The sequence below is a fragment of the Erpetoichthys calabaricus genome, chromosome 3 (genome assembly GCF_900747795.2).
Source record: "Erpetoichthys calabaricus chromosome 3, fErpCal1.3, whole genome shotgun sequence".
NCBI lineage: Eukaryota > Metazoa > Chordata > Cladistia > Polypteriformes > Polypteridae > Erpetoichthys > Erpetoichthys calabaricus.
Window position 1 is genome coordinate 213,411,226 of NC_041396.2, and position 24,752 is coordinate 213,435,977.

The following is a 24,752-nucleotide window of genomic DNA, read 5'->3' on the forward strand; positions in this document are numbered from 1 at the left end:
GAAAACTAAGGTGTTTTGAGAAAGAAGGGACAATGTAAAATAAAGTATTTTAAAATGAATCTGCACATTCCCACATGCCGTTAGGGTTCTCTGAAAATTTAATCCAACATGCTTTTTTGGATTTGATAGGTCGACTGTTCAAACCTTGATACAGATACTTTTCTGTTTGTTTTTTTCAGAAAGCCTATATAGTTAATCTGAATAAGGAAAACATCAAAAGTCTGTGTTGGTTACAAATATGTGTTTCTAAAGCCTAAACATAGCTATGCCAAAAACTCAGATTTTGGTCAATTTCAAAAGGCTCCTTTGACCATGCATTTGACCAAGTCATCTAGACCAAAAGTTTTAAATATGGTCACATACTATACCAATTCATTCTGAGCCTACTCAGTGGTTTAGTTATTGAGCTATGGACTTTGAAAGTAATGAAATAATAAGGCCAGATAAAATCAACACCCCTCTTGCCTTGGTAAACTCGCTATATCATCAAAAAAATTTTACAGGGTATCTCCTGACAAACATGGGTACACCTGATAAGTTTTCCAGGCCATTGGTTGATTTGACATGGAATAACCCTTTTTGTTTCATTATTATTCATTATTTTTAATGTATTTTCCTTTTTCCCCCCCTTATGGGCAAACTAATGTTTTAATGTTTTGAAGTGTGAAATCATCTCAGCACCACTATTTAAGATGGTGGAATGCATCGAGATGTATCCAGGTTTTTGGATTCATGTATCCAGGTTTTTGGATTCAATATCAAAATTCTCAAACCCATCACACAAAGATTGGGAAATGATTTTTGGTATGCACTATTGCCTGATACTCACTTCTGATTCTTGGAGATTTCAAAAAAGACTTGGTAGCAATGGAGTTCCAGTGTCAACAACAACAACATGCCATCTTCTAGGAAAAACAAAATAAAATGGCAGTGTCTATAAAAAGCAAAATCGTGGCATGAAAAAAAATCTAAAAATTTATCATAACGCCGAAACCATTGCAAAATATGAAAAATTGAGATCTGAAAATATTCTAAAACCTTCTAAGGACTTGAAATTGTGCATGTCAGCTGGACTTGGGCCCCTGGCCTCTATTACACCAGTTACAAGCTTGTTATTAGATGGCTACTTGTTACCTCCAGGATAGTGAGGAAGTGGAGCCTGGAGGCTGAAATGGCTTTAAATGAATGCTTCTGAATGACAGACTGGGAAATGATGTGAGAGTCAAATGATGAAAATATTGAAGAACTCAGTCACTACATCACAGACTATATTAATTTCTGTGTTGAAACGGAAGTACCCATAAAAACATTATGTTGCTTTCCAAACAAGCAGCCCTGGATTACTAAGGAACTAAAAGGGTCTCCTGAATGAGAAAAAGTGGGCAGTCAAATCTAGTGACACAGAGGCTTTGAAGGATGTACAGTGTGTGCTAAAGAAAAAAATAGTGAAAGAAAGGAAACTTACACAGTTACTAATAGAAAACAAACACTAAAAATAACATAAAGGATGTCTGGAATGGACTGGGTATAATTACTGGACTCAAGTAATCCAGAGCCAAGGTGCTAGAAGGGGATGTGGACAAAGCTAACACCCTGAACCAATTTTTTAATAGATTTTCCTTCCCACTTCCACTTTCTTCCAATGACTAGTTCCCCCACTAACCCATAATAACTACTACATCAACAATTCCTACCTTGTCAACTGGAATGGCTAGTGACAATTCCATCCATCTGACCATCAGTGTGGACTGCCCATAACTGAAGACCAAGTAAGGAGACAACTGAGGAAGCTACTTCAGGAAAAGCAGCGGGACCAGATGGAGTCAGTCCTTGAGTTCTTAAGGCCAGTGCTGACCAACTTTTTGGTGTCTTCTGTCACCCATTCAATCTGCCCCATGGCTTCAGAAAGTGCCACTGTTGTGGAAAATATCCTGCATTGTTCCAGTTCCAAAGAAGGCAGACACTACTTCACCTAATGACTACAGACTAGTAGCACCTAATGTCTCATATCGTGAAGACCGTTGACAGACTAAAGTAGTCCTAGACTATATGAGTCCTCTTGTGGCATAACACTTGGCCCACTGCAGTTTGCCTATTGGACAAAGATCCTATATATCTGCTCCACAAGGCTTATTCTCACCTGGACAAACCTGGAAGCACTGTGAGGATTATATTTTTTGATTTCTCCACAGTCTTCTATACCATCCAGCCATCCCTGTTAAGAGATAAGCAGGTGGATGAGCCAATGGTGTTCTGGATAAGACTATCTGTCAGGCAGACTGCAGTTTGTGAGACTCGGGGACTGTGTTTCTGATAAGGATGTGAGCAACACTGGAGCACCACAAGGAACAGTCATGTCTTCTTTTCTCTTCACTCTGTTCACCTCAGAATATAAATATAACACCAGGTTGAGTCACTTGTAGAAATTCTCAGATGAATCTGCACTTTGTTTCTTGAATTGTCTGCATCTTAACATCAGCAAAACCAAGGAACTGGTTATGGACGTTTGCCACACCTAAGAGAGTCTATGTCCAATAACTGTTCTGGGAATAGATGTGGAGATGGTCAACTTGTGGGCCATCTTAGCTTCTTAGTACTTATTTGTATTGCATTAGCTCTGGTTAGATGATTCATTTCACAATTTGAATGCAATTAGGCATTTAATAAATATGCAGATAATAGGTTGTAAAATTTGTATTTTCAAGGTCATTCTTAATTGTTATCCATTATTTTTCTGTATATTGCATGCAAGTATATCTGCAAAGTTATCTTTTTTTAGCCTTCTATAAATTTAACTTAACCATGGAAGAAACCTGTTATAACAAACATTTGGACTTAAAAATCCTGTCTATTTTTGGCTAGAGCACATTATGAGTAATTAAGCAGAAAGGTATAATAATAGATGTTCTCAGATACAAGAGATTTTGATAAGATATCCTCCGCTTGCCAATAGATGTTTCTCCTTTGGAGTCGGTCATGTTATATTAACTTTACTCCTTTACAGCACTAAAAGTTTTACCTTTATTGTTGCACATTATGTCCTCAGGCTTATTTCACCAGGATTAACAACTGATATAAGGATAATTACATTCACAAGTAGTCAGTAATGGAATGTCCTACTATTATTTTTAATATCCTGAAACACAAATTTTAATGTTGATCATGAAGATAATAATATTGTCTCCTTGTTCTTGAAATAATGTTGAAAGGATGTGAGTAATGTACTGTACGGCATAACTTGAGGCAGAAAAGAGAATGTAAATTAACATAAGTTTTGCAGTTTCTTATATAAATGGTTTGAAATGGTTACAAGTTAGATATGGATTGAAACCAGGAAACTGCGGTGGGCTGGCACCCTGCCCAGGGTTTGTTTCCTGCCTTGTGCCTGGTGTTGGCTGGGATATAGCTCTGTAGTTAGGATATAGCGGGTTGGATAATGGATGGATGGATCAAACAGGAAAAAACTGGAATAAACGTTCTCTATTCTTGTCAAGCTTTCTCAGTTCTGCATAGAAAGTTGGAAAAACACTATCTGAGATAATGAGTTGGTTATCTTACACCTGTTTATATGTAATTATTCCACACTGTTGTAGCTAAAGTAGGTGTAAACCTCTAAAACAACAGAATTTAGTGAATAACATCAGCAAGATGAAGAAAAGAAGCAATAGATTTGGTCAAGAGTCACCATCTGTGGATTAGCAATATTTGAAATAAAAAAAAAATCATAAAACACAATAAAGGTCAGATCTCCTCTTTCCGCGTGTTTAGGTCTATTGAGCAGGCTTCAACCCCAGGCAGCCTAGCCCAAACTCAAATGGCAAGTTTATTATAGTCGGCACAGGCCTAAAAATGGAGCTAAGGCTTTTAATGTCAGGGGTATTAAAAAGAGAAAGTGAGAAACAATTTAAAAAAAAAAACTGTGGCCAAATGAAGACAAAGAATGTTCCTACAATATTTAAATAAATATTTAAACAATAAAGGATGTTTGCCTTATAAGTGAACAAAATCAAGAATCACACAACCAGAAATCAGTACCTTTAACAATAACAGGGGTGTAAACCAGGAATCCAACCTAAAAAGCACAAAAACAAGAAGCAAATGTCAGTATCTCAGCTTCATAATCAGGCGGCCCTGCCTCATTTGGCTCTTGATGCAGAAAATACTAAATAAAGAAGTGTCTTGAGCCATCATTATTAAGGACATTCTAACATGGCCATCCTTTATTTGCACCTATAGGTGGAGCCCACATGTGCCTTCTTCAAAACATCATTCATCCATCCATCCATTTTCCAACCCGCTGAATCCGAACACAGGGTCACGGGGTTCTGCTGGAGCTAATCCCAGCCAACACAGGAAACAATCCCGGGCAGGGTGCCAACCCACCGCAGGACACACACAAACACCAAGCACACACTAGGGCCAATTTAGAATCGCCAATCCACCTAACCAGCATGTCTTTGGACTGTGGGAGGAAACCGGAGCGCCCGGAGGAAACCCACGCAGACACGGGGAGATCATGCAAACTCCACGCAGGGAGGACCCGGGAAGCGAACCCAGGTCCCTAGGTCTCCCAACTGCGAGGCAGCAGCGCTACCCACTGCGCCACCATGCCGCCCCTCAAAACATCATGGCAGACTAAAAACTCTAACAGAAAAGCTTCCTTTATCAGTTAGTTTTATTTACAAAATAAATTTCAATATATTTCATTTTCATCATTTGGGTTTAGAGAAATGGGACACACCAGAAATACACCTCTGAATTAAGTATTTTGTATAGTCCCAAATTAGTTAAACATATTAAAAGGCCTAGGAAATAAGACTTCTCATATAAACTGTTTTCATAGAGTAAAACACACAGTTAAAAAGTTAAATAAGGAAAAGATCCTAGTTGAAACATGATAAAAAGGAGCTTAACCTCCTTAGTGATAATGCCATGCCTCTCTCAGGGTTGGTATTCTATGTAAAAACAGTAAGCTAAAGTGTCTTCTGGTTTAAGCTGCTATGATCCAATGTACAGCGTTAACCTCAAATAACATTTGGGACAATATTTTGCTGTCATCTACTGCATTTTGCCACTCTGGTAACTCATCAATATTCATGAGTGGAATGGAGCTTCAACCAAAACACAAGATGGCATTATTTTCCAGGGATCATTAATTAAGATAATCATAAGATATTTACTTTTTTTCTCCTACATTTTCACTTTTTGTCTTTCAGATATTAATTTAATATATTTACTTCTGAAAAATTCAACTTTCATTTGCTGCTCATGTAAAAGAATTTGATTTCATAAGGTACCACATGAGAGGTTGTACATCAGACTGAAAGAAGTGGGAGTTTAGGGTGTAGTGTGCAGAAGGGTGCAGAATTGCCTAAAATGCAGAAAGCAGGGAGTGAGGGTGTGAGGAACCTTATCAGAATCAGGTGATGTTAAGAGTGGTGTTCTTCAGGGGTAACTTCTAGGGCCAATGCTATTTTCAATATATAAATGATCTGGATAATAATCTAAATGACAAGCTGGTTAGTTTGCAGATGATATCAAGTTTAGCAGATAATCTTGAATCAATATAGAGGGACTTGGACAGCACACAGATTTGGGCAGATTAAATTTTATTTAAGTAAATATACAGTATTCAGAGGAAGTAAAAATGTTAGATTTGAATACAAGGTGGGAGGTCTGAAAATTTAAAGTACACCTTATGAGAAGGGTTTTAGGAGTCATATTGGATTCGACACTATCAACTGCCAAACAGTGTTCAGTAGCCATTAAGAAAGCTAGCATAATGTTAGGTTATATAGCACAATGTGTAGAGGACAAGTCAAAGGAGGTTATGCTCAAGCCTCATAAAACACTGGTTAGATTTCATCTGGAGTACTGTGTATAGTTTTGGTCTCCAGGCTACAAAACAAACACTAGAAAAAGTCCAGATAATTGTGACTAGGCTGATTCCAGTGCTACACGGGATGAGTTAAGAAAGAGTAAAAGCGCTGAGCCTTTTCAGTTCAAGTGAGAGGTGATTAAGAGGAGACATGATTGAAGTGTTTGAAATTATGAAAGAAATTAGTACAATGAATTGAGACTGTTAAAATGAGTTCACATGAACATGGGGGCACAGGTGAAAACTTGTTAAAGGTAAATTTAGCACAAACATTTTTTTTAAAGCATTTTCTTTCTTCACACAGAGAACTATGGACATACAGAATATATTTCCTTGTAATTTGGTAGACATCTTTATGGACCTTCAAAGCTTGACTTAATGTTATTGTGGAAGAATTAAGTGGATAGGACTGGTGAACTTTGTTTGGCAGAATGTCTTGTTCTCGTCTAAATTGTTCTGATGTTCTAATCTTTTTTGGTTTCTTTTTCTATCCAGTTAATTGGATATGTTTAAATTATGATCTCTTTTCACAACTGTTAAATGTTATGGGAAGCTGAAACAGTGTTAGATTTAATAATGTGTTCTATGTCATATTAGGTGGAAACAGCAACTGACTCAGAATCTGAAAGCAGAGGCCTTCGAGAATACCACTCCGTAGGAGTGCAAGTGGAAGATGATAAAAGGTATGAAAAACACATAATGAAGAAAGCATTAGAGAACGTCATCCTTATTTATGGTTATTTTCCTAGGTAAACAGTCACAGTGTCCTCGTTTAAGTACTGTCATTATTTTCCTTACAGAGTTAGCTTTGTCTTTCAGTTTTATCATTATGGTTTTCTCTATTCTTCAAATTGCTACTAAGAATTTGTTTGATGATTGCATTATTTGTAATATGTTCTATTTTTTTATAGACATGGGAGATTTAAACGGTCAAACAGTGTAACAGCGGCAGTTCAGGCTGATATGGAACTAGAAGGATTCCCCAGCCATGTGACCATGGAAGATAAAGGGCTTCAGTTTGGGGGTTCGTTTCAACGTCATTCTGAGCCTAGCACCCCAACTCAATATGGTGCAGTACGAACTGTAAGAACCCAGGGTCTCTTCAGTTATAGGGAAGACTACAGAACTCCAATTGAACCCCCTACCCCTCAGCCTGACCCCTGGCTTGTGGAATCAACACATGAGATAGTGGAGACCGGTCGAATGTCACCATGTCGACGAGATGGAAGTTGGTTTATGCAGCTACTGCATGCTGAGACCAAACGAATGGAAGGCTGGTGTAAAGAGATGGAAAGAGAAGCTGAGGAAAATGATCTCTCAGAAGAAAGTAAGCATTCTTTTTCACTGGGTATCAGTTAATTCAGACACTTGTGTAAACTCTTCAGATATGTGGTTATTACATTACACAGCATGTCCTGTTGCATAAAAGTTATACTTAAAAACAAATAGTAAAATCGCTCAGTAATGTCTTACTTTATCAGAATTGTAATGTGTATCCTAAGTAGTTGATGTTGAAGTTTTATTTTCTTTAAGTTTAAGATATTTATAGAACCTGCAACAAGTGTGACTGTTTACTAGTTGTATCTTGAATATAAAACAGTCTATTTCTTAGTCATAAATGTTGCTAAAGATATACTTTGACTTCATTTAAATCTTTTTCTGAATAGCAAAAGCATTGTGGCATATACATATCTACTCCAAAGAGGTACTTTTTTAACCCTAATATTAATAGCATATTTAAAAGTCTACAGTCCACACATAAATACTAAAGGCAAACCAAAGAAGTAATAAATAATACTTAGTTAATAAAACTCCTAATACCTCCTCACTAGTGACTGTTTCATCACCAGCAATGGAATAATTTTTATAAAATAAATTATACTTTATATATTATAGAAACAATTTTCAGTGCTTCACTCCTAACTTACATTTTGAAAATGTAGTAGCCACATGGTTTCAGTCTTGATATTAGTATAACTAATACAAGGCTGATTTCTTTTGATCTATAACATAGCATTTTTTCCATAGCGCTACTCCAGAGTTGACTGTGTAAATTGTTCCCATTTGGGTCAAATACTATTCCTCTGTCTTTTTACATGCTGAACAGGAAATAAGATAAAAGTTTGGCTATATAGCCTTCATTAGGTGTTTAAGCGAATGCATCCAAAATGTTGTGTCTTTTACCTTCTTCCCTTTTCAGCATGGAAATAACCTTTAACACTTTTTTCTTTTGCAGATATATGCTAACGCAACCCTTCACTAGCTCCACCTATCTATTGGTCTATTTATCTATTGGTCAAGCAGTGATCTGCTCCAAAGCAATATCTGTTGGGTGAACATGGAAACTCCACTGTCTGTTTTTATAATGGCAAGGCCCACTTACACCACATTAGTATTAGACATTCCAGGGAACTTGCCTTAACTATATATATTTCAACAATCCAACTATCTCTTACTAGTGTCCAACTCATATTTATAGAATTAACACAGTTTAGCAGCACCCTATTTCTGAAGCTTACTTACTCCAATTATTATGTTGCTTACAAGAACTCATCCTATTAAACATTATTTAATGGACTAGTCTTTTTATGTCAGCCAGATACATATTTGGGTTTTGAATACTTTAACAGAAGAACCCCTATTGCATGATCTCACAGTAAAAGCACAACATGGTCAATAATAATAGCTGTTGCCACATTGCTGAGCAGCCACATATTCATTTACTGAAGGAGCTATAGTTTAATCAGCCTCAAAAGAGGTTTATTACTTTTCTGACAACATTGTTTTCTGACAATTGTTTGCTGATGTTTCGATTCTCAAAGTATTTATAGATCATCATTTGTATTCTTATCTAATAATTTGCACAATGGTAGTGCATAAAATGATTATATTGCATAAAATTTAATTTCTAATTACACAGTGTGCATTGGATAAGTGTTTATATTTTAACATTTTAGTTCTTGGTAAAATCCGAAGTGCAGTTGGAAGTGCTCAGTTGCTAATGTCTCAGAAGTTCCAGCAGTTTTATTGGTTGTGCCAGCAGAACCTGGTAAGTTTGCTTATTATTAGTTTAGTTATTTTATATTGCCGGCTTTCTATAGGTATAAATCTGGTGTAGCACCCAATCTGAATACCTGGCAATTATGTATACCTGTATAATTATATCTGTGTGTAAAAATGTGCTGTACTATATTGTACATTTACTAGAGTGCAACAAAATTGCTAAATATTTATACTCCTTTTAGTGTGATGCTTTTGGGATAAATTCGTCTAGCACCTTAAATATGAATAACTATTTTGGAAAATGGATGGATATAGTCATTTGAAATATGTATTTTAGTACTATTTGTATTTACCAATGAAGGGTTTGGGTTTATCATATGAAATACTCATATAAGGCACACATTTATTTAAATTTTGTTTTAACAAAATTGCTGAAAAGCTGTTAATTATTGTTGTCACAAACATACATTTAACACATACATGACATGCTTTGTGAAACCAGGAAACATGTTGCTTTTAGGAATGTTTAGTAAATTTTTAAGTTTTGTGTGTCATGTGTTTTATGTTTTGTCTGATGCCCTAATAGCCACAACTGTATACTTTTTTTCACAATTTTTTTTCTTTAAATAAAATTTCTAAATACCACTTTACCAGCAAAAACAATGGTTTAAGTGACATGGAAGTAAATTTCATCATGAGTAAAAGTAACTTTTTGTATTCATCTGATGAGCTTGCATCAGTAGGGAGTCTATATCATCCTGAAAAATCTGAACACACATATGTTCTTTTTTCATGTATGTGTGCAAAGAAGGATTGCGAATTGCAGATTAAGGAAGGGTTGGCAGACACAGAGCACATGGTGGCAGAATATTTTGCCAAAAAAGAGACACTTCCGCCCCAAGATTTCTTAAGTATCACAGTAATACACTCACCAGCCACTTTATTAGGTACACCTTGCTAGTACCGTGTTGGATCCCCTGTTGCCTTCAGACCTGCCATAATTCTTGGTGGCATAGATTCAACAAGGTACTGGAAACATTCCTCAGGGATTTTGGTCCATACTGACATGATAGCATCACGCAGTTGCTGCAGATTTGTTGACTGCACATCTGTATTGCGAATCTCCATTTCAGCACATCCCAAAGGTGCTCTATTGGATTGAGATCTGGTGACAGTGGAGGCCATTTGAGTATGGTGAACTCATTGTCACGTTCAAGAAATCACTTTAAAATGATTTGAGCTTTGTGACATGGCGCATCTTTCTGTTGGAAGTAGCCGTCAGAAGATGGGTACACTATGGTCATAAAGGGATGGACATGGTCAGCAATAATACTCAGGTGAGCTGAGTAAACGATACTCAATTGGTACTAAGGGGCCCAACGTGTGCCAAGAAAATATCCCCCAGACCATTACACCACCAGCAGCAGCAGCAGCCTGAATCGTTGATACAAGGCAGGATGGATCCATACTTTCATGTTGTTGATGCCATTTGAATTTCGCAGTAGAAATTGAGACTCATGAGACCAGGCAACATTTTTTCAATCTATTTATTGTCCAGTTTTGGTGAGCCTGTGTGAATTGTTGCCTCAGTTGCCTATTCTTACGTAGCAGACAGCAGTGGCACCCAGTGTGGTCTCCTGTCTCTTTAGCCCATCTACTTCAAGGTTTAACGTGTTGTGCATTCAGAGATGCTCTTCTGCATACCTTGATTGTAATGAATGGTTAATTGTGTTACTGTTGCCTTTCTATGAGCTTGAACCAGTCTGGCCATTCTCTTCTGACCTCTGGCATCAACAAAGGTATTTTTTGCCCAAAGAACTGCCATTCACTGGATATTTTCCCTTTTTCGGACCATTCTCTGTAAACCCTAGAGATGGTTGTGCATGAAAATCCCAGGAGACCAGCAGTTTCTGAAATACTCGGACCAGCCCATCTGGCATCAACAGCTACTGTATGCCATGTTCAAAGTCACTTAAATCACCTTTCTTCCCCATTCTGATGCTCGTTTTGAATTTCAGCAGGTCGTCTTGACGAAATGTCTACATGCCTAAATGTATTGAGTTGCTTGCCTTGTGATCGACTAATTAGATGTTTGCATTAACAAGCAGTTGAACAGGTGTACCTAACAAAGTGGCTAGTGAGTGAGTGAGCATGTCTTGAAAAAATACAGTTGTTTATTGCTTTGTATTATATGCTTTTATGCACCAGAGAAAGAAAGACAGGCTAAGTTTTCTTATGCTTTTTTATTTACCTTTGTAGTAATTACTCTGCTCACATTTTCATTAGGTTTGGTTTTTGTGAACTAATTAGTTTTAAAAAAAGAAAAAGTTTCATGGTTCTTAATATACTGCCAAGTAGATGAGCAGTACGAGTACTGTTTAACCCCTGAGCTTTAAAAGTACCTTGTAAAAGCATGCTAAGTAATTTCATTTACTGTTAATCTCACAAACCATTTATTGGGTTTAATTTGGTGTGTTTGTCTAGAGCATAATTTTTCATAGCCCTTCATCACAGCATAGCACCTGTTTCAGCTCAGGAGAATTAAATGTATCTGAGCTGAGACTAAATTTTCTGTCACATCTAGTACCGGCCCAAAGAAGTCTAACATTAGATCTTCTTGTCTTAAACCCTGACTAGCTTTCAGAATATTAGTCTATCACAAGGTACTATTCTGTTGCATTTCCGACTACAGAAAATGATAGCTTGTACTCATTTATTTTAATTATTAGGATCAATTGTATCTGTCTTTCTTTGTACTAAATGTAAACTTCCAGTTGTCAAGTCCTTTTCCCATTCTTCCCATTCCCATCTTTAAAATGATACTGTAAAAGTTATTTAAGTACTTCTAAAACTGTAGCAATCCATGACATTTTGTTTGTTTGTATTCTTTTTCATCATCAATTTTAAAGTCTTTTATATGGATCTAAACCTAAACTTTAATTTTCTTTTATAATGACTGGTTGTTCTGTAATGTACATAGCAGTCTTATAACAATGATTAGCATCAAAATACTATAATGTAATTATTTACAGAGCATAACAAGTAACTTGCACTGAATCACAGTAGGTCTGTGGTGGGGACTAGACAACCTTCTGGTTGTAAAAACTGAAAAATATAATTGCATGTTTCAATCATTATAAACTGGCAAACTGAGCACCACTCCCACCACTGTCTACTAGCAGTGCCTAACCATAATATCTCACACTCTGTCTCTCACTCCCCACTATATCTTCATTGGTTCCAGGAGAATCTGGCCACCCTAACCAACATATGTTATTTTCTTATATACATCAGTCTGTGCATTACTCTTGCTTACTGTTATTTATTATTTCAAATGAAAGGTGCCACTGAAAATTAAAGGATTTTCATAATAATTATAACAGGAAAGTTTCAAAGCTGTAGTTTGTATCAACAAAATATAGTGTTATATCTGAGGATTAGTGAATGCAGGACAAATTGTTATTTCGTCAACTTTTTCTCAAAGGAGAAATTTTGTACTACTTTTGCCAGTTGACTTTTTCGGGAACTAACGTTTAGATGTTACCCGGGAAGGTCTGAACAGATCATCATTAAAAGCACAAAGAGAGACTAACATAGTTCCACAAGAACAGTACACAGCAAATAGTGTCTCTTTCATCCTATACACAAAGCTTCATTTCCAGGCGTCCAAAGGTCAGATAATAATGATATGGGGTCTGCTGGAGCCAATCCCAGCCAGCACAGGACGCAAGGCAGGAACAAATCCTGGACAGGGCACCAGCCCACCGCAGGGCAAACACACACACGCACACACACTAGGGACAATTTAGGATCACCAATGCACCTAACCTGCATGTCTTTGGACTGTGGGAAGAAACCGGAGCACCCGGAGGAAACCTATGCAGGCACGGGGAGAACATGCAAACTCCACGCAGGGAGGACCCAGGAAGCGAACCCAGGTCTTCTTACTGTGAGGCAGCAGTGCTACCACTGCGCCACCATGCCACCCAAGAACACATGCAACACAAGAAATTCAAATGGAAGGGGGTCATTTTCAAAATGCTTACAAAATAAGAGAGCTGGTCAGCCATACACATTAAAAGGTTACTGCAGCAAGTGCACAAGAAACTGATCAATAAAGACATCTGGCCTACCAGCTGGATACCTACAGCATGGGCACAAGTAGCTATTTGCCAAAGGTAGCTTTGTCAATTAAAAACCAAAGAAATGTACTTTTTTATCTTTTGTTATTTTGTGAGAGTTTTATTAATATTTATACAATATTTCAGTGTTGAATGTTCATTATTGTGAAGTGTGGCAAACACTGCTGATAATGACCACAAAATGGTGTTGAGAGCATTGTGGAAATTAAGAATAGCAAGCATTAACAGTGACCCTGATTTCTCTTATATGGATCTCAAATAAGAGAAAGCGCCTTTCCCTCACATTAGTTTCCCATAGGCTAGATTTCAGTCCTAAGCAGAGGATGAATCACATTTCAGGTGAATTGAATTAATACAATCTAAATGTAAAACGTCATAGTTTTTCCTTCATGCGTTTTCTGTTTTAACTTCTCTAGTTTCTTGTCTAATACAAACTTTTCTTGACACTGTTATAATTTCACAGTCAATGCTGCTTATTCCATAGACAAATTTAAGAAAAATTATATTATCCCAAAGCCTCACTACGCAACTCTGCAATTAAGTAAAAAAAAAAATATGTAATTTCCCTTCAGTTTTTGATCATTCTGCCTTGTCAGTAATAAACACTTCTGTGTACAGTACTAAAATGCTGCAGTGTAATCAGAACTCGGAATTTATACTCGGAGTTTAAGACACTATGTTATTTGAAAAAAGTATCTAAAACCATGCAGAAAAGCATCTTAATTTCAAAAATATTAAGTTAATGAATAAAAATTGGCCGACAATAGGACTATTGACTCTACCAGAACCTGTGAACCATAAAGCAATACGTATGTACTTGACCTCAAAGCACCAGGACAAAGAAGTTTGGGGGTGGAGTGAAGGATAATGAGTGTGGGTGGGGTTTAAGCACTACATTTTCATGGGGGAGGGTTGCTGATGCATGATTACAATATAAATAATGCCCAAATATGCCTCAGATTATACAGTACAAGCAACAGATTACAGCAAACAGTACTTCTTCCTGCTCAATGTGATGTCACATATTCATACTGTAACTACCTAAACACTGATTGTATTGATCAAATGTAAGATTTGGACAACAGTAGTTTTTGCTTTCCATTTGCCTTTTTTTAGTATTTGTTGCAAGTTTTTTTTTATTATAGTCCCTGTATATAATAGCTTTTTTAATAGCACAGTCAGAACCAAATACTTTCCTTCTCTGTGTTTGAGTGTCCTTCTCTGGCATATATTTGACATTGTTGGGTGAAATTTCACAACTAGTACTGTAATACTGTAGAGATTGTTATGGTGACAAACTCTGGCCAGGTTCACACTAGATTATATACAAAATAACATAGGCATGGATTTGGAAATACTGAAATATTTTATGCATAAAATATAAATTTACAAAAGCTGCATTTAGAAATATTGATGCCATCTAAAAGTAAAGGAAAATTACCTGTTGGAGAGCATACTTTCTTTGTAGGAAATCCATACATCTTACATATTAAATCATTAAAGGTTTTCAGAAGTAAATGTTGAAGTTCTTTAAGATATTGTTAGTTTAGAGTAATTTTACTTTTATGTCCTTATTTAGCCTTATACAATTTCTTGTATTAGGAATTTGGTAGTTTTCGCATACCCCTTGGGGTCAGAGCGCAGGGTCAGCCATTGTACTGCGCCCCTGGAGCAATTACAGGTTAAGGGCCTTGCTCAAGGGCCCAGCAGAGCAGTGGCCTTTTTTTTTTTGGCAGTGACGGGGATTCGAACCGGCAACCTTCGGGATACCAGCGCAGCTCCTTAGCCTCAGAACCACCACTCCACCTCGTATTAAATGAGTAGTAATGGACTCAAGTGAGTAAGTTTAAATTTAATGTTGTCTGATCACTTTTCAAGTTTTGTTGGCAGCTATACAATTGAAACATTAAGCCCCAGACTTTATTTTCCGATTTTTTTTTTGTTTTTTTTTTTAAGTAAAGAAATCTCCTTTAACTTTTTCAATATTCATTCAGTCAGTCAAGATTATAATTGTATTGTAATTATTTTGGCCTTATAAAGTGCCTTGTAATGTTGCATACTCTTAGTATCCCTATATAAAATATGAATTGATTGACAAATAAAAGATATCTCCATAAATATTGGTTTGCGCAATCACAAAAAACAAATGTATATTTTAAAATGAGTCTTAATAAAATTTAAAGTTATGGAGTACAATATCGTTATAAAGGGCGGCGCGGTGGCACAGTGGGTAGCACTGCTGCCTCGCAGTTGGGAGACCTGGGGACCTGGGTTCACTTCCCGGGCCCTGCCTGCATGGAGTTTGCATGTTCTCCCCGTGTCTGCATGGGTTTCCTCCGGGCGCTCCGGTTTCCTCCCACAGTCCAAAGACATGCTGGTTAGGTGGATTGGCGATTCTAAATTGGCCCTAGTGTGTGCTTGGTGTGTGGGTGTGTTTGTGTGTGTCCTGCGGTGGGTTGGCACCCTGCCCGGGATTGGTTCCTGCCTTGTGCCCTGTGTTGGCTGGGATTGGCTCCAGCAGCCCCCCGTGACCCTGTGTTCAGATTCAGCGGGTTGGAAAATGGATGGATGGATATTGTTATAAACACTAGACCCTCTAAAATAATTTTAAGTAACAATATTGTCTGTACGTGTTTAGGCTCCATTCTTGGCACAAAAAGAGGTTTATTTTTACTGTATATAACCTTTAGCATAAACCTACACAAAGTAATAGAACAATGGTATAGTGAATTCTGAAAATTATGTGATTGCATTTGTATTGTAAATTCATCACCCATTTTCTGATTACCAATCAGAGTTAGTAGTCTCTTATCCTGTATGTGTAATGCCAGTTTATTTTAAGTTGTATGCAGACAGAGTCACAATAGGTAGTCTACAAATGGTAATCAAAATGGAGGAAGGTTATTATTATAAACATAACTGCAACTTGAAATTCAAAATAATAATAAATGTGTTATCAGAAACAAACAGTTTACCTTGTAATATGTCATTTTCTATTAAACAAGGGTTATAATGATAATCAGAAAATGACAGAACTGCTTTTTTGTGGACATAATGAGCACTATCAAGGAACACACTTGGGAACATTTGCAGTTTGAGATGCATAGGAGATTTCCTACATCAACATTTTCTAAAATAATTTTACTACAATATAACTGCTTATAAGATACACTTAGAAAGTTTCTCATATAAAAGGACCATTATATTAGTTTTTGATTTTCCTGACACTATGGACGGAAAACATGATTCTTGTAAAGTGTGCAAGCACAGGAACAAAATATAAATATCCATTCCATCCATTTCCTATTGCTGCTTCTTCAGTTTCACAGTTGCAGAGGGACTGGAGCTCAGGCTACCAACATTTAGTAAGAGTCTAGAACTTGATGCCAGTACATTGCAAGTTATACACATACACACACACACTCATACCAGGATAGTTTTAACTAATCAGACTAACAGACATGTGTATGGAAGAAAACTTAAGTCCCCAAAGAAATTCCATGCAGTCATTTTTGCATTCACTTTCACTGAATATGCACTGCATAATTTTTAGAATTTTTGTACTTTTGCCAATTGTAGATAAAGTTCATTTTTACTATAAAATATAGAATTTGGAAGTGACAAAGTAACATTTGGAAATGTTTAATTTTTGTATAACTCCTACTTTCTAACACTTGTCAGGATAATGAACCCTGTACTGAATTTCAGTGGTTCTTTAATTTGCAGGCTATATGAAAAAACCCTGAAAAGGCTCTTCTTTATGAAGAGGAAAAGGTCCTTTAATGTACGGCAAGTGATTGGGGGTTCTACCAGTTCATAGTGGTCAGTGTACTGTTCTAGACTGTAGTCAGCTGGAGGAGTAACACCAGCTCAGAGGATGCTTAAAGTGTGAATAAACTGATTAGGAAGGCCAGCTATATTATGGAATCGGCAATGGACTCACTAAAGACAGTGTAAAGAAAGATGATTATATCAAAATTAGGAATCATAAGGACAAATCCTGCACATCCCCACCATGACATGTTGTCTTGGAGTACCTTCAGCAAATGCCCATTTTCACCATGTGTTCTTAAGAGGCACTACCCTAGCTGCTTTTTGCCTGAAGATATTAGAAAGATGTACTATAGGTGAACATAAAGTACAAATAAGGAGAACTGAAGTAAATCTATACTGTTTCTCTGGTCCACCTTGAACAGAGTGTGAACCCTTGTGTACCTGTCACTCTATGAGAATGTTCAAGAAATTTTCCACTACAGCACCCATTAACTTTTCACTCAGTGGATCTCAAGCCATCAGTCAGCTTTAGAGTTTACTTGCAGACAAGGCCTGAAATCACTTCTAGATATACCACTCTTGGACTTCCCCTTGTGGCTCCTGATATCCTGCATCCTAGAACCCTTTATTGTGATTAAAGGAATACTCAAAAATTATATATTTTTATGTGTTGCCTGCTACATGTACTTTGTAGCAGAGATCAAGAAAAACTTTTTATCTCATGTTTTCCCGGAGAGCACAGATAAAGTAGTTTATGATAGAGTTGCTTTCTATGGTGACAAATGCTGTACAATGGCAACTATCAAAAACATCCATAAATAAAAACTCATGTTACTCGTGTCAAGTAACTCATATGTCAGTTATCCATTCATAGACTCACACTGTGAAAAATGCAAGAATTGTTTTGCTTAAGATCCACAAAGAAGGGAAACCAAGAAGGCCAATAATCTCAGGAATTGATTCCCTTAAAGAAAATGTTTCAAGATGGGTGGAGCACATACTTAAACCCCTCGCCTGCAATACAACCAGCTATATCTAGGACATCACTGATTTCTTAAAAAAACTGTTTGCTATAGGCCCCATACCTGAGGCACTTTACACAAATATCCCCCATGACGATGGCATATTGGCATGTGAAACATACCTTAAACAACATGATTTACCCACAGAGTCAGTTATACAAATGATAAAATTCACTCTGACACATAATTTATTCTCATTTGGACACGACTTCTACTTGCAACAAATGGGGACCGCTGTGGGTTTGCAAACCTATTTATGTCAAAATTGGAGGAAGATTTTATGTCAACGTGCGTCTTAAAACCAATGTTGTATCTCCGTTACATAGATGACATCTTCATAATCTGGACTGCCAGTGAGAAGGACCTCCTCCATTTTCATATTGAATATAATTCTTTCCACCCCAATGTAAAGCTGAAGCTTAATTACTCAAAAACAGAAGTCAGCTTCCTTGACACCACTGTTCAACTGAAAGATAACACCATTGTAACTTCTGCTTTTCACAAACTGATGAGCAGACGGACCTACCTGAGAAGTGATAGATTCCATCTCAAGCATATAAGGCGCTCCATTATTTTCAGCCAAGCAATATGATACAACCGTATTTGCTCAGACCCGACAGACCGGGATAAACAACTGCAGGAGCTCAGAAAAGATTTCATCAGACAAGGTTATGCACCCTAAACAACAGACACTCAAATAAGTAGAGCTACTGCCATACCCAAAGACAACCTTCTTTAATATAAAATCAAAGACAACAAGAGCCGAATTCCCCTTGTTGTCACCTATCTTGAAGCACATTGAAAAATTATAAAAGGACTTCAGCCAATGCTAAACAATGACACAACTCTGAAAAATGTATTTCCAGAACCACCCCTCCGGGCATACAGACAGCCACCAAACCTGCAGCAACTAATTGTCTGAAGCTCCATAAGTGAACCAACAGAAAATGGCACATCTCCCTGCCTACAGAAAAGATGTAAAATGTGTCCTTACATTTATAATACAGATTGTGTACTTATACCACACTGCCGACTAGAACATTGCATAAAGGGATAATTTTTCTGCAGATCATCTAATGTGGTCTAGCTATTCTCTGTATGAAATGTCCCAACACTGCACTCTGTGGGCGAAACTGGACGAACACTCCGCCAAAGAATGAATTTACACAGGTACCACATCAAGCATGGCAACAGAGATGTACCTGTAGCAGACCATTTCAACTGCCATGGACACTGTGAGAGGGACTTTAAAGTCACAGTGCTTATGGGTAACTTCAGAATATAGCAAGAGAGAAAAGAATGGGAAGTTAAACTCATGATAAAATTTAACACATTACAACATGGTTTAAATAGAGACAAGAGTTTTATATCCAGATATGAGGGTTGTTTGCATCTCTCGGACTGACCCAGACAACCTGACTACAGATCCTCGTTATAATGAAAAACTCATCAGAAACTTCAAAATTCTTTGTTGGACAGTTATCTTATCCAAAGATCTTGACTATGCATTCTTCTCCTCTCTTGCTAAATGAATCTTAGCCTGAAGAGGTCTATTAATTTGTTACATTCAAGATGTCTCACTTAAAGGTTTTCCAATGTTGTATCTGTCCTGGTGTCTATATAAACACAAGGAATTCCAGTCTCTGTATTACATATTGCCTGAGGAAGGTGCCTGAGTTGCCTTGAAAGCTTGCATATTGTAATCTTTTTAGTTAGCAATTTTGTCATTTTGTTTAACTTCTCACTACATCCATAATGACTAACACGGTACAACACTCTAGTAATAAGGACATAAACAGGAAATGCATTCACTTGGAACTGGTATTTTAAATTGAAGGCAGGGCTCGACCATTGAATGCAGATTTTTAAAATTTATGGTATGTGCACCACTGTTTTCAGATTAAAGGTGCTAGGGAAACTTTGACATTATCATATCTATATCCCCAAAAGAAAGGGTTTAGAAGGCTTCCTTGCTTGATTTTGCTCCCTTTGGCCCTATTAGGGAATCCATTCCCGGGCTCCCGGTAATTGGACATTCCCGGACATTTTTCATTCCCACATTCCCGGGAATGAAACTGCTGTAATTCCCGGGAAAACGGGAACTGCCAATCTCACATATACTGTATAGCGTGTAAAACTCTAAAAATCAATCAAGAAATAACAGAGTTATAGTTGAAAATAATTAAGGTGGCGCTATTGCTGCAGCTTGCACTTCATCAGACAACAGCTTTGAACAGCAACTTGAAATTGCAATGTGTCAGTCTGTTGCATCCACATTATCTGTGCCAAGAAACTTGCCATCACCAAATCATGACAATAAACTAGATGCATCAGTAAAAGCTGAAATGGTGGTGTTTCAGAGCAACAGCAAGCGCGGGCATTGTTTAGAACAAGTGTATCAGTATCTGATGATTGTGCCACCTACTTCAGTGGAGGCAGAGTGTGCTTTCTCAGCGGCTGGCGTACTTCTGCACGAAGGTGCACTCTTGCCTGGATGACTGCACGCTGGACACGTTGTGCTTTCTACGCTCTTATTACTGCAGCTAACTAGATACATGTACTTATATGACAGCAAGAGCTGCTTGTAAATAAAGTTAGTCTTTTATTTGTGTCAACATATTGCAGTAGTTTTATTAAAAATAAGTGTCGGTTGTTCTAAAACCGTTCACATGTGAGATGCCCGTGCACTGTGTCATCCCCAGGCACCCGGGATTCCCAGGAATGGATTCCCTAGTCCCTATGTAGACATAAACAAGCAAGGTAACTAACATTTGTGTACACTCTGTTGCCATCTTATTAGGTGTACCTACTCATTATCACGAATAGGCTTCTTCTAACAGCTAATAGTGTTGCTTCAATTTAATAGACAGTATTCAGAAGTGGTCGAGTTTTATCTGCTGTTTGACCAAACACTAGAATGAGTAAGATGCATAATTTAAGTGATTTTGACCATGGTGTGATTGTTTGTGCTAGACAGAGGTGGGTCCAGCATCTCAGGAATATCTGTCCTCCTAAAATTACCACACACAGCAGTAATTAGAATTTACAAAGAATGGTGCAGTAAACAAAAGCATCCAATGGACAACACTTCTAAGGGTGAAAACACATTTGTTAATGAGAGGGCAGACAGAGACATATTTTTTCAAGCTGACAGAAAGTCACAAATAATCAAACAGCTACCTCATTACAACAGTGGTGTGCAGAAGGCCACCTTTGTACATACAACATATTAGACCTAGAAGTCAATGGGCTAAAGTAGCAGAAGACCATGCAGTGTTCTACTCCCATCATCTAAGAATAAGAAGGTAAGGCCTATAGTAGGAAAGTACAATCACCAAATATGTGGTGAAAATCTTAGTTGGTCTAATGAATCCTGATGTCTCCTGAAACATCGAAATGTCAAAATTAGCATAAACACCACAAATCCATGGATCATTCATTCCTTATGTCAATGACACAGGCTAGTGGTTGTAGTTTAATTGTGTGGGAAATGTTTTCTTAGCACTCATTAGGCCACTTAATATCATTTAAAGGTAACTTAAATTCCACAGAGTACCTGAGGATTGTTTCTGATCATGTCTGCTCCCTTATTGCCACAGTCTGCCCTTTTTCAAATGGATACTTCAAGCAGAATAATGCACCATGCTAAAAAAAAGAGCAGGTACTGTATCTCATGCTGATTCCTTGAGGATGATCTATAAAGTCCCCAGACCTCAATTCAACATTTTTTTGGGATGAGGTGGCATGATAAGTTCACAGCATGAATGTGTAGCTTGTTAATCTGTAGGAACTGAATGATGCTATTGAGCCATCATGGGGGAAAATAGTTAAGGAAAGTTTCTAGTACTACATTGGTCTAACTAATGAAGTGAATGCTAAGTGTATTTAGTGTGAGTTGTTTGTTTCTCTGATGATAAGTATGTCATGTCAATTTTATTTTTATTACCTTCTCCCTGACTTTCACCTTATCAGACTCACCACAGTGGAGGTGTAGCTGTTTTTTCCATGACTTTGTTTCCCAGCCAACTTTTTAGTATATTCAGCCTTCTGCATATCTTACACTACCACATCCTTCCATCTGTTTTTCTAATCAATTAATATCGTTCACCTAGTGCTGGGAGGTATACCGTTTCATACCGAAAACCGTTTATGATTTTTGTTATGATATGGATTTTTCTTATACCGCAATACCAGTTTAAATAGCCTAAACAATGTTCGGAATGTGGCGCAGCAGGAAACTGTTTAAGGGGGGGACCTTTTCCACTGCTACACTGCTAAACACACATGCAATGGATTACATGTGTTAGTTGAGGTATTGCGTGGTGAAAATGGACAGAGAACATTCCGAAACTGAAGCTGTAGCAGACGATAAAGTTGAACATGATGACACAGAAGAACTTTTGCCGAACAAAGGAACCGTGTCTGTTGTCTGGAGATACTTTGGCTTTAAAAGGTCATACGTGGACCAAACAACTATTTACTGCAAATACTGTTGAGCTAAAGTTGTCACCAGAGGCGGCATAACGAGCAATTTGCTGCACCACCTTAGCCGCAAACATACTTTGGAGTACCATGAATGTATGGAACTAAGATTGGCACCCTCCACATCCTCAGGTACAACTGAAACAGCTAGAGGACACTTGAGTCAGACGTCACTTGTAGACGCGTTTGCCAGAGGTACTAGATATGACAAAAAAAGCAAGCAGTGGATCGAGATAACCAATGCCATTACAATCCATATAGCTAACATGTCAGTGGACAGAGATTGTTAACATTAACAGAAAGTGTAGTTGGTTTACAAAAAATATTTACTATTTATTCCTTTTCTAAGACATGTTCAGTGCAATACAACTTTTGAAAAGCACCTCTGGATATTTTAGTAAGTCTAAATGCCTCTTTGGATGGTTGAAAATATGTTGTCAAAATCATAGTTTAAGTTGTTTGCAAAATTTGTTAAAAAAAAGTTTCTGTATTTTGACTGCAACTGTCATGCAATGTGATTCCTTCTCTTCATTAGTGCCACCCTCTTGAAAACTATCACTTTATGGGGCCATGCAAACCTGTATTAATACTTGTGTGCACATTAAAATGTTTTTTTGTACAATGTATAATTCTCATGACAGTTGAACAGGTTATTCTTAGCTAGTCTACTGCAGTCATTGAAGTGGAAAATGTGGTTAACATCCACTCATGCATGGGGAAAAAAATACTGTTGAATACTGTGAAACCGGTATAATTTTGAAAAATACCGTGATATAGAATTTTGGTCATACCGCCCAGCACTACGTTCACCCCATATATGCATCACACCATTTTCATCTCTTAAACTTCCATTCTTTCAGTCTCCCTTTTAATTCACTTGTTCCCCCAGTGAATTTTATTTTTTTAGCTTAATATATTGTAGAAACGTAGTTCTCTCTTGTCAAATATTAGCTTTTATTTAATATTATAGAACAGTTACACAGATCACATTTTTCCAACTTTCCATTTTGGGACCTTGGTTTATTTTCTTCTCTGCCTTCTGTGTGGAGCTTGAATAACCTGTCTAGTGTCAATTTCAGCATCCCCTGGGTATATTGCTCTCCTTCTTCAGTCTTAAGATATACAGTATATTTACGTTAATTGATAATGGTTTAGGTGTGCTTGGAAACGAGCCCTTCCTTGGACTCACATCTCATCTACAGCTTCCTTTAAATTGACAATGGATATTAAGGGTTTATAAAATGTTTGTATTAATTAATACAGTGTGTTTTCTTATATACATACAGATTTAAGAACAATCTGGAAGTTTTAATAAAGCAATGCCTACTGTCACATTTTCATATAATGGCAGTTTATGAGCATTTGTATGCATACAATGTGATAGATTTTCAAATATGTAGTTTTATGATAATAATACATGGTGACAATGTACCTTGTTTTATCTGCTTTTCTCAAGTACTGGCAACATCTTTACAATTCAATGCTTTAATGAAGACTGTTTTTCTTCCAACAAAGAGTCTCTTTTCTCAACATGTTGATCCCCATGTTGTTATGCATGCATGTAAATGCAGTATTCACTCCAGATCTGCCTTAGCACTCCCTATTAGTTGTGTGATCTCTTAATGACAAAGGTGACTGCCTTTCTACGGTGGACATGAAGAACCTTGGTTATATTTTAAAGTTTGCTACTCAGATGATTTTACTATTATTATTGTTATATTCTGTCAGAGCTGAAGGACTATCCTTCTACACAAGTTTGGTCAAAGAACAGAATAATGATGCCCTTTGACTGCCTGAATTAGATTAGATGTTGTATTATGCCAAATAATTTATATTATTCAGGATATTTTCTGCACCTTCCAAGGCCTAAAATATGACAATAAAAATGGAATTTGTGCTAATATTTAGAAATGCACACTGAAAGAATAAGAAGAATTTTAAATCATTAATACTTCATGTTGAAATGTGATCCAGCTTTATCGAGGATATTTATTTTAAGTAACATTAGCATTTAGACGAGTTGCAAATTTAAAGAATTAGTCAGTTAGAATGGATTTGACCCTGTTGCTTGAGTAGTTCCTTCTAGCTAGCCAGCCTCAAGATAATTAAAGATGCGACACTTCAGCCCACTGGTAAAATTAAATGTCATTCTTTTAACCTGCCTCATTCTGGCAAGGTGATTGCAATGAAAGATTTTATATTGTGTTATTTGAAAGGGCAATATACATGATTAAATGCACCACCAAAAAAGTCCATGCTAGTTTTAAATCAAGAATTGTTTAACATCTGCCTATTATATAAATAGCATTTGTGGGATATTAATTATAATGCTCAACTTTTTATTTCCAGATCCCTGCTGTCTTACATTTAGAGAAAGGTAGTGTTTAAAGAAAGGACAGGAGTTCATTTGGATTCCTTGGGAGAGACACATTTATGATTGTTACTCTTAAT

General features: G+C 37.0%; 1 protein-coding gene across 1 annotated transcript in view; it reads left to right on the forward strand.

The window, feature by feature from the left end:
- Window positions 1–24,752, forward strand: part of dlgap2a (discs, large (Drosophila) homolog-associated protein 2a) — a 662,701-nt gene that overhangs the window by 612,536 nt on the left and 25,413 nt on the right. The window contains exons 8-10 of the mRNA XM_051925462.1: window positions 6,476–6,561; window positions 6,790–7,205; window positions 8,836–8,927. Coding sequence (XP_051781422.1) covers window positions 6,476–6,561; window positions 6,790–7,205; window positions 8,836–8,927 — 594 coding nt within the window. The remainder of the gene's footprint in view (window positions 1–6,475; window positions 6,562–6,789; window positions 7,206–8,835; window positions 8,928–24,752) is intronic.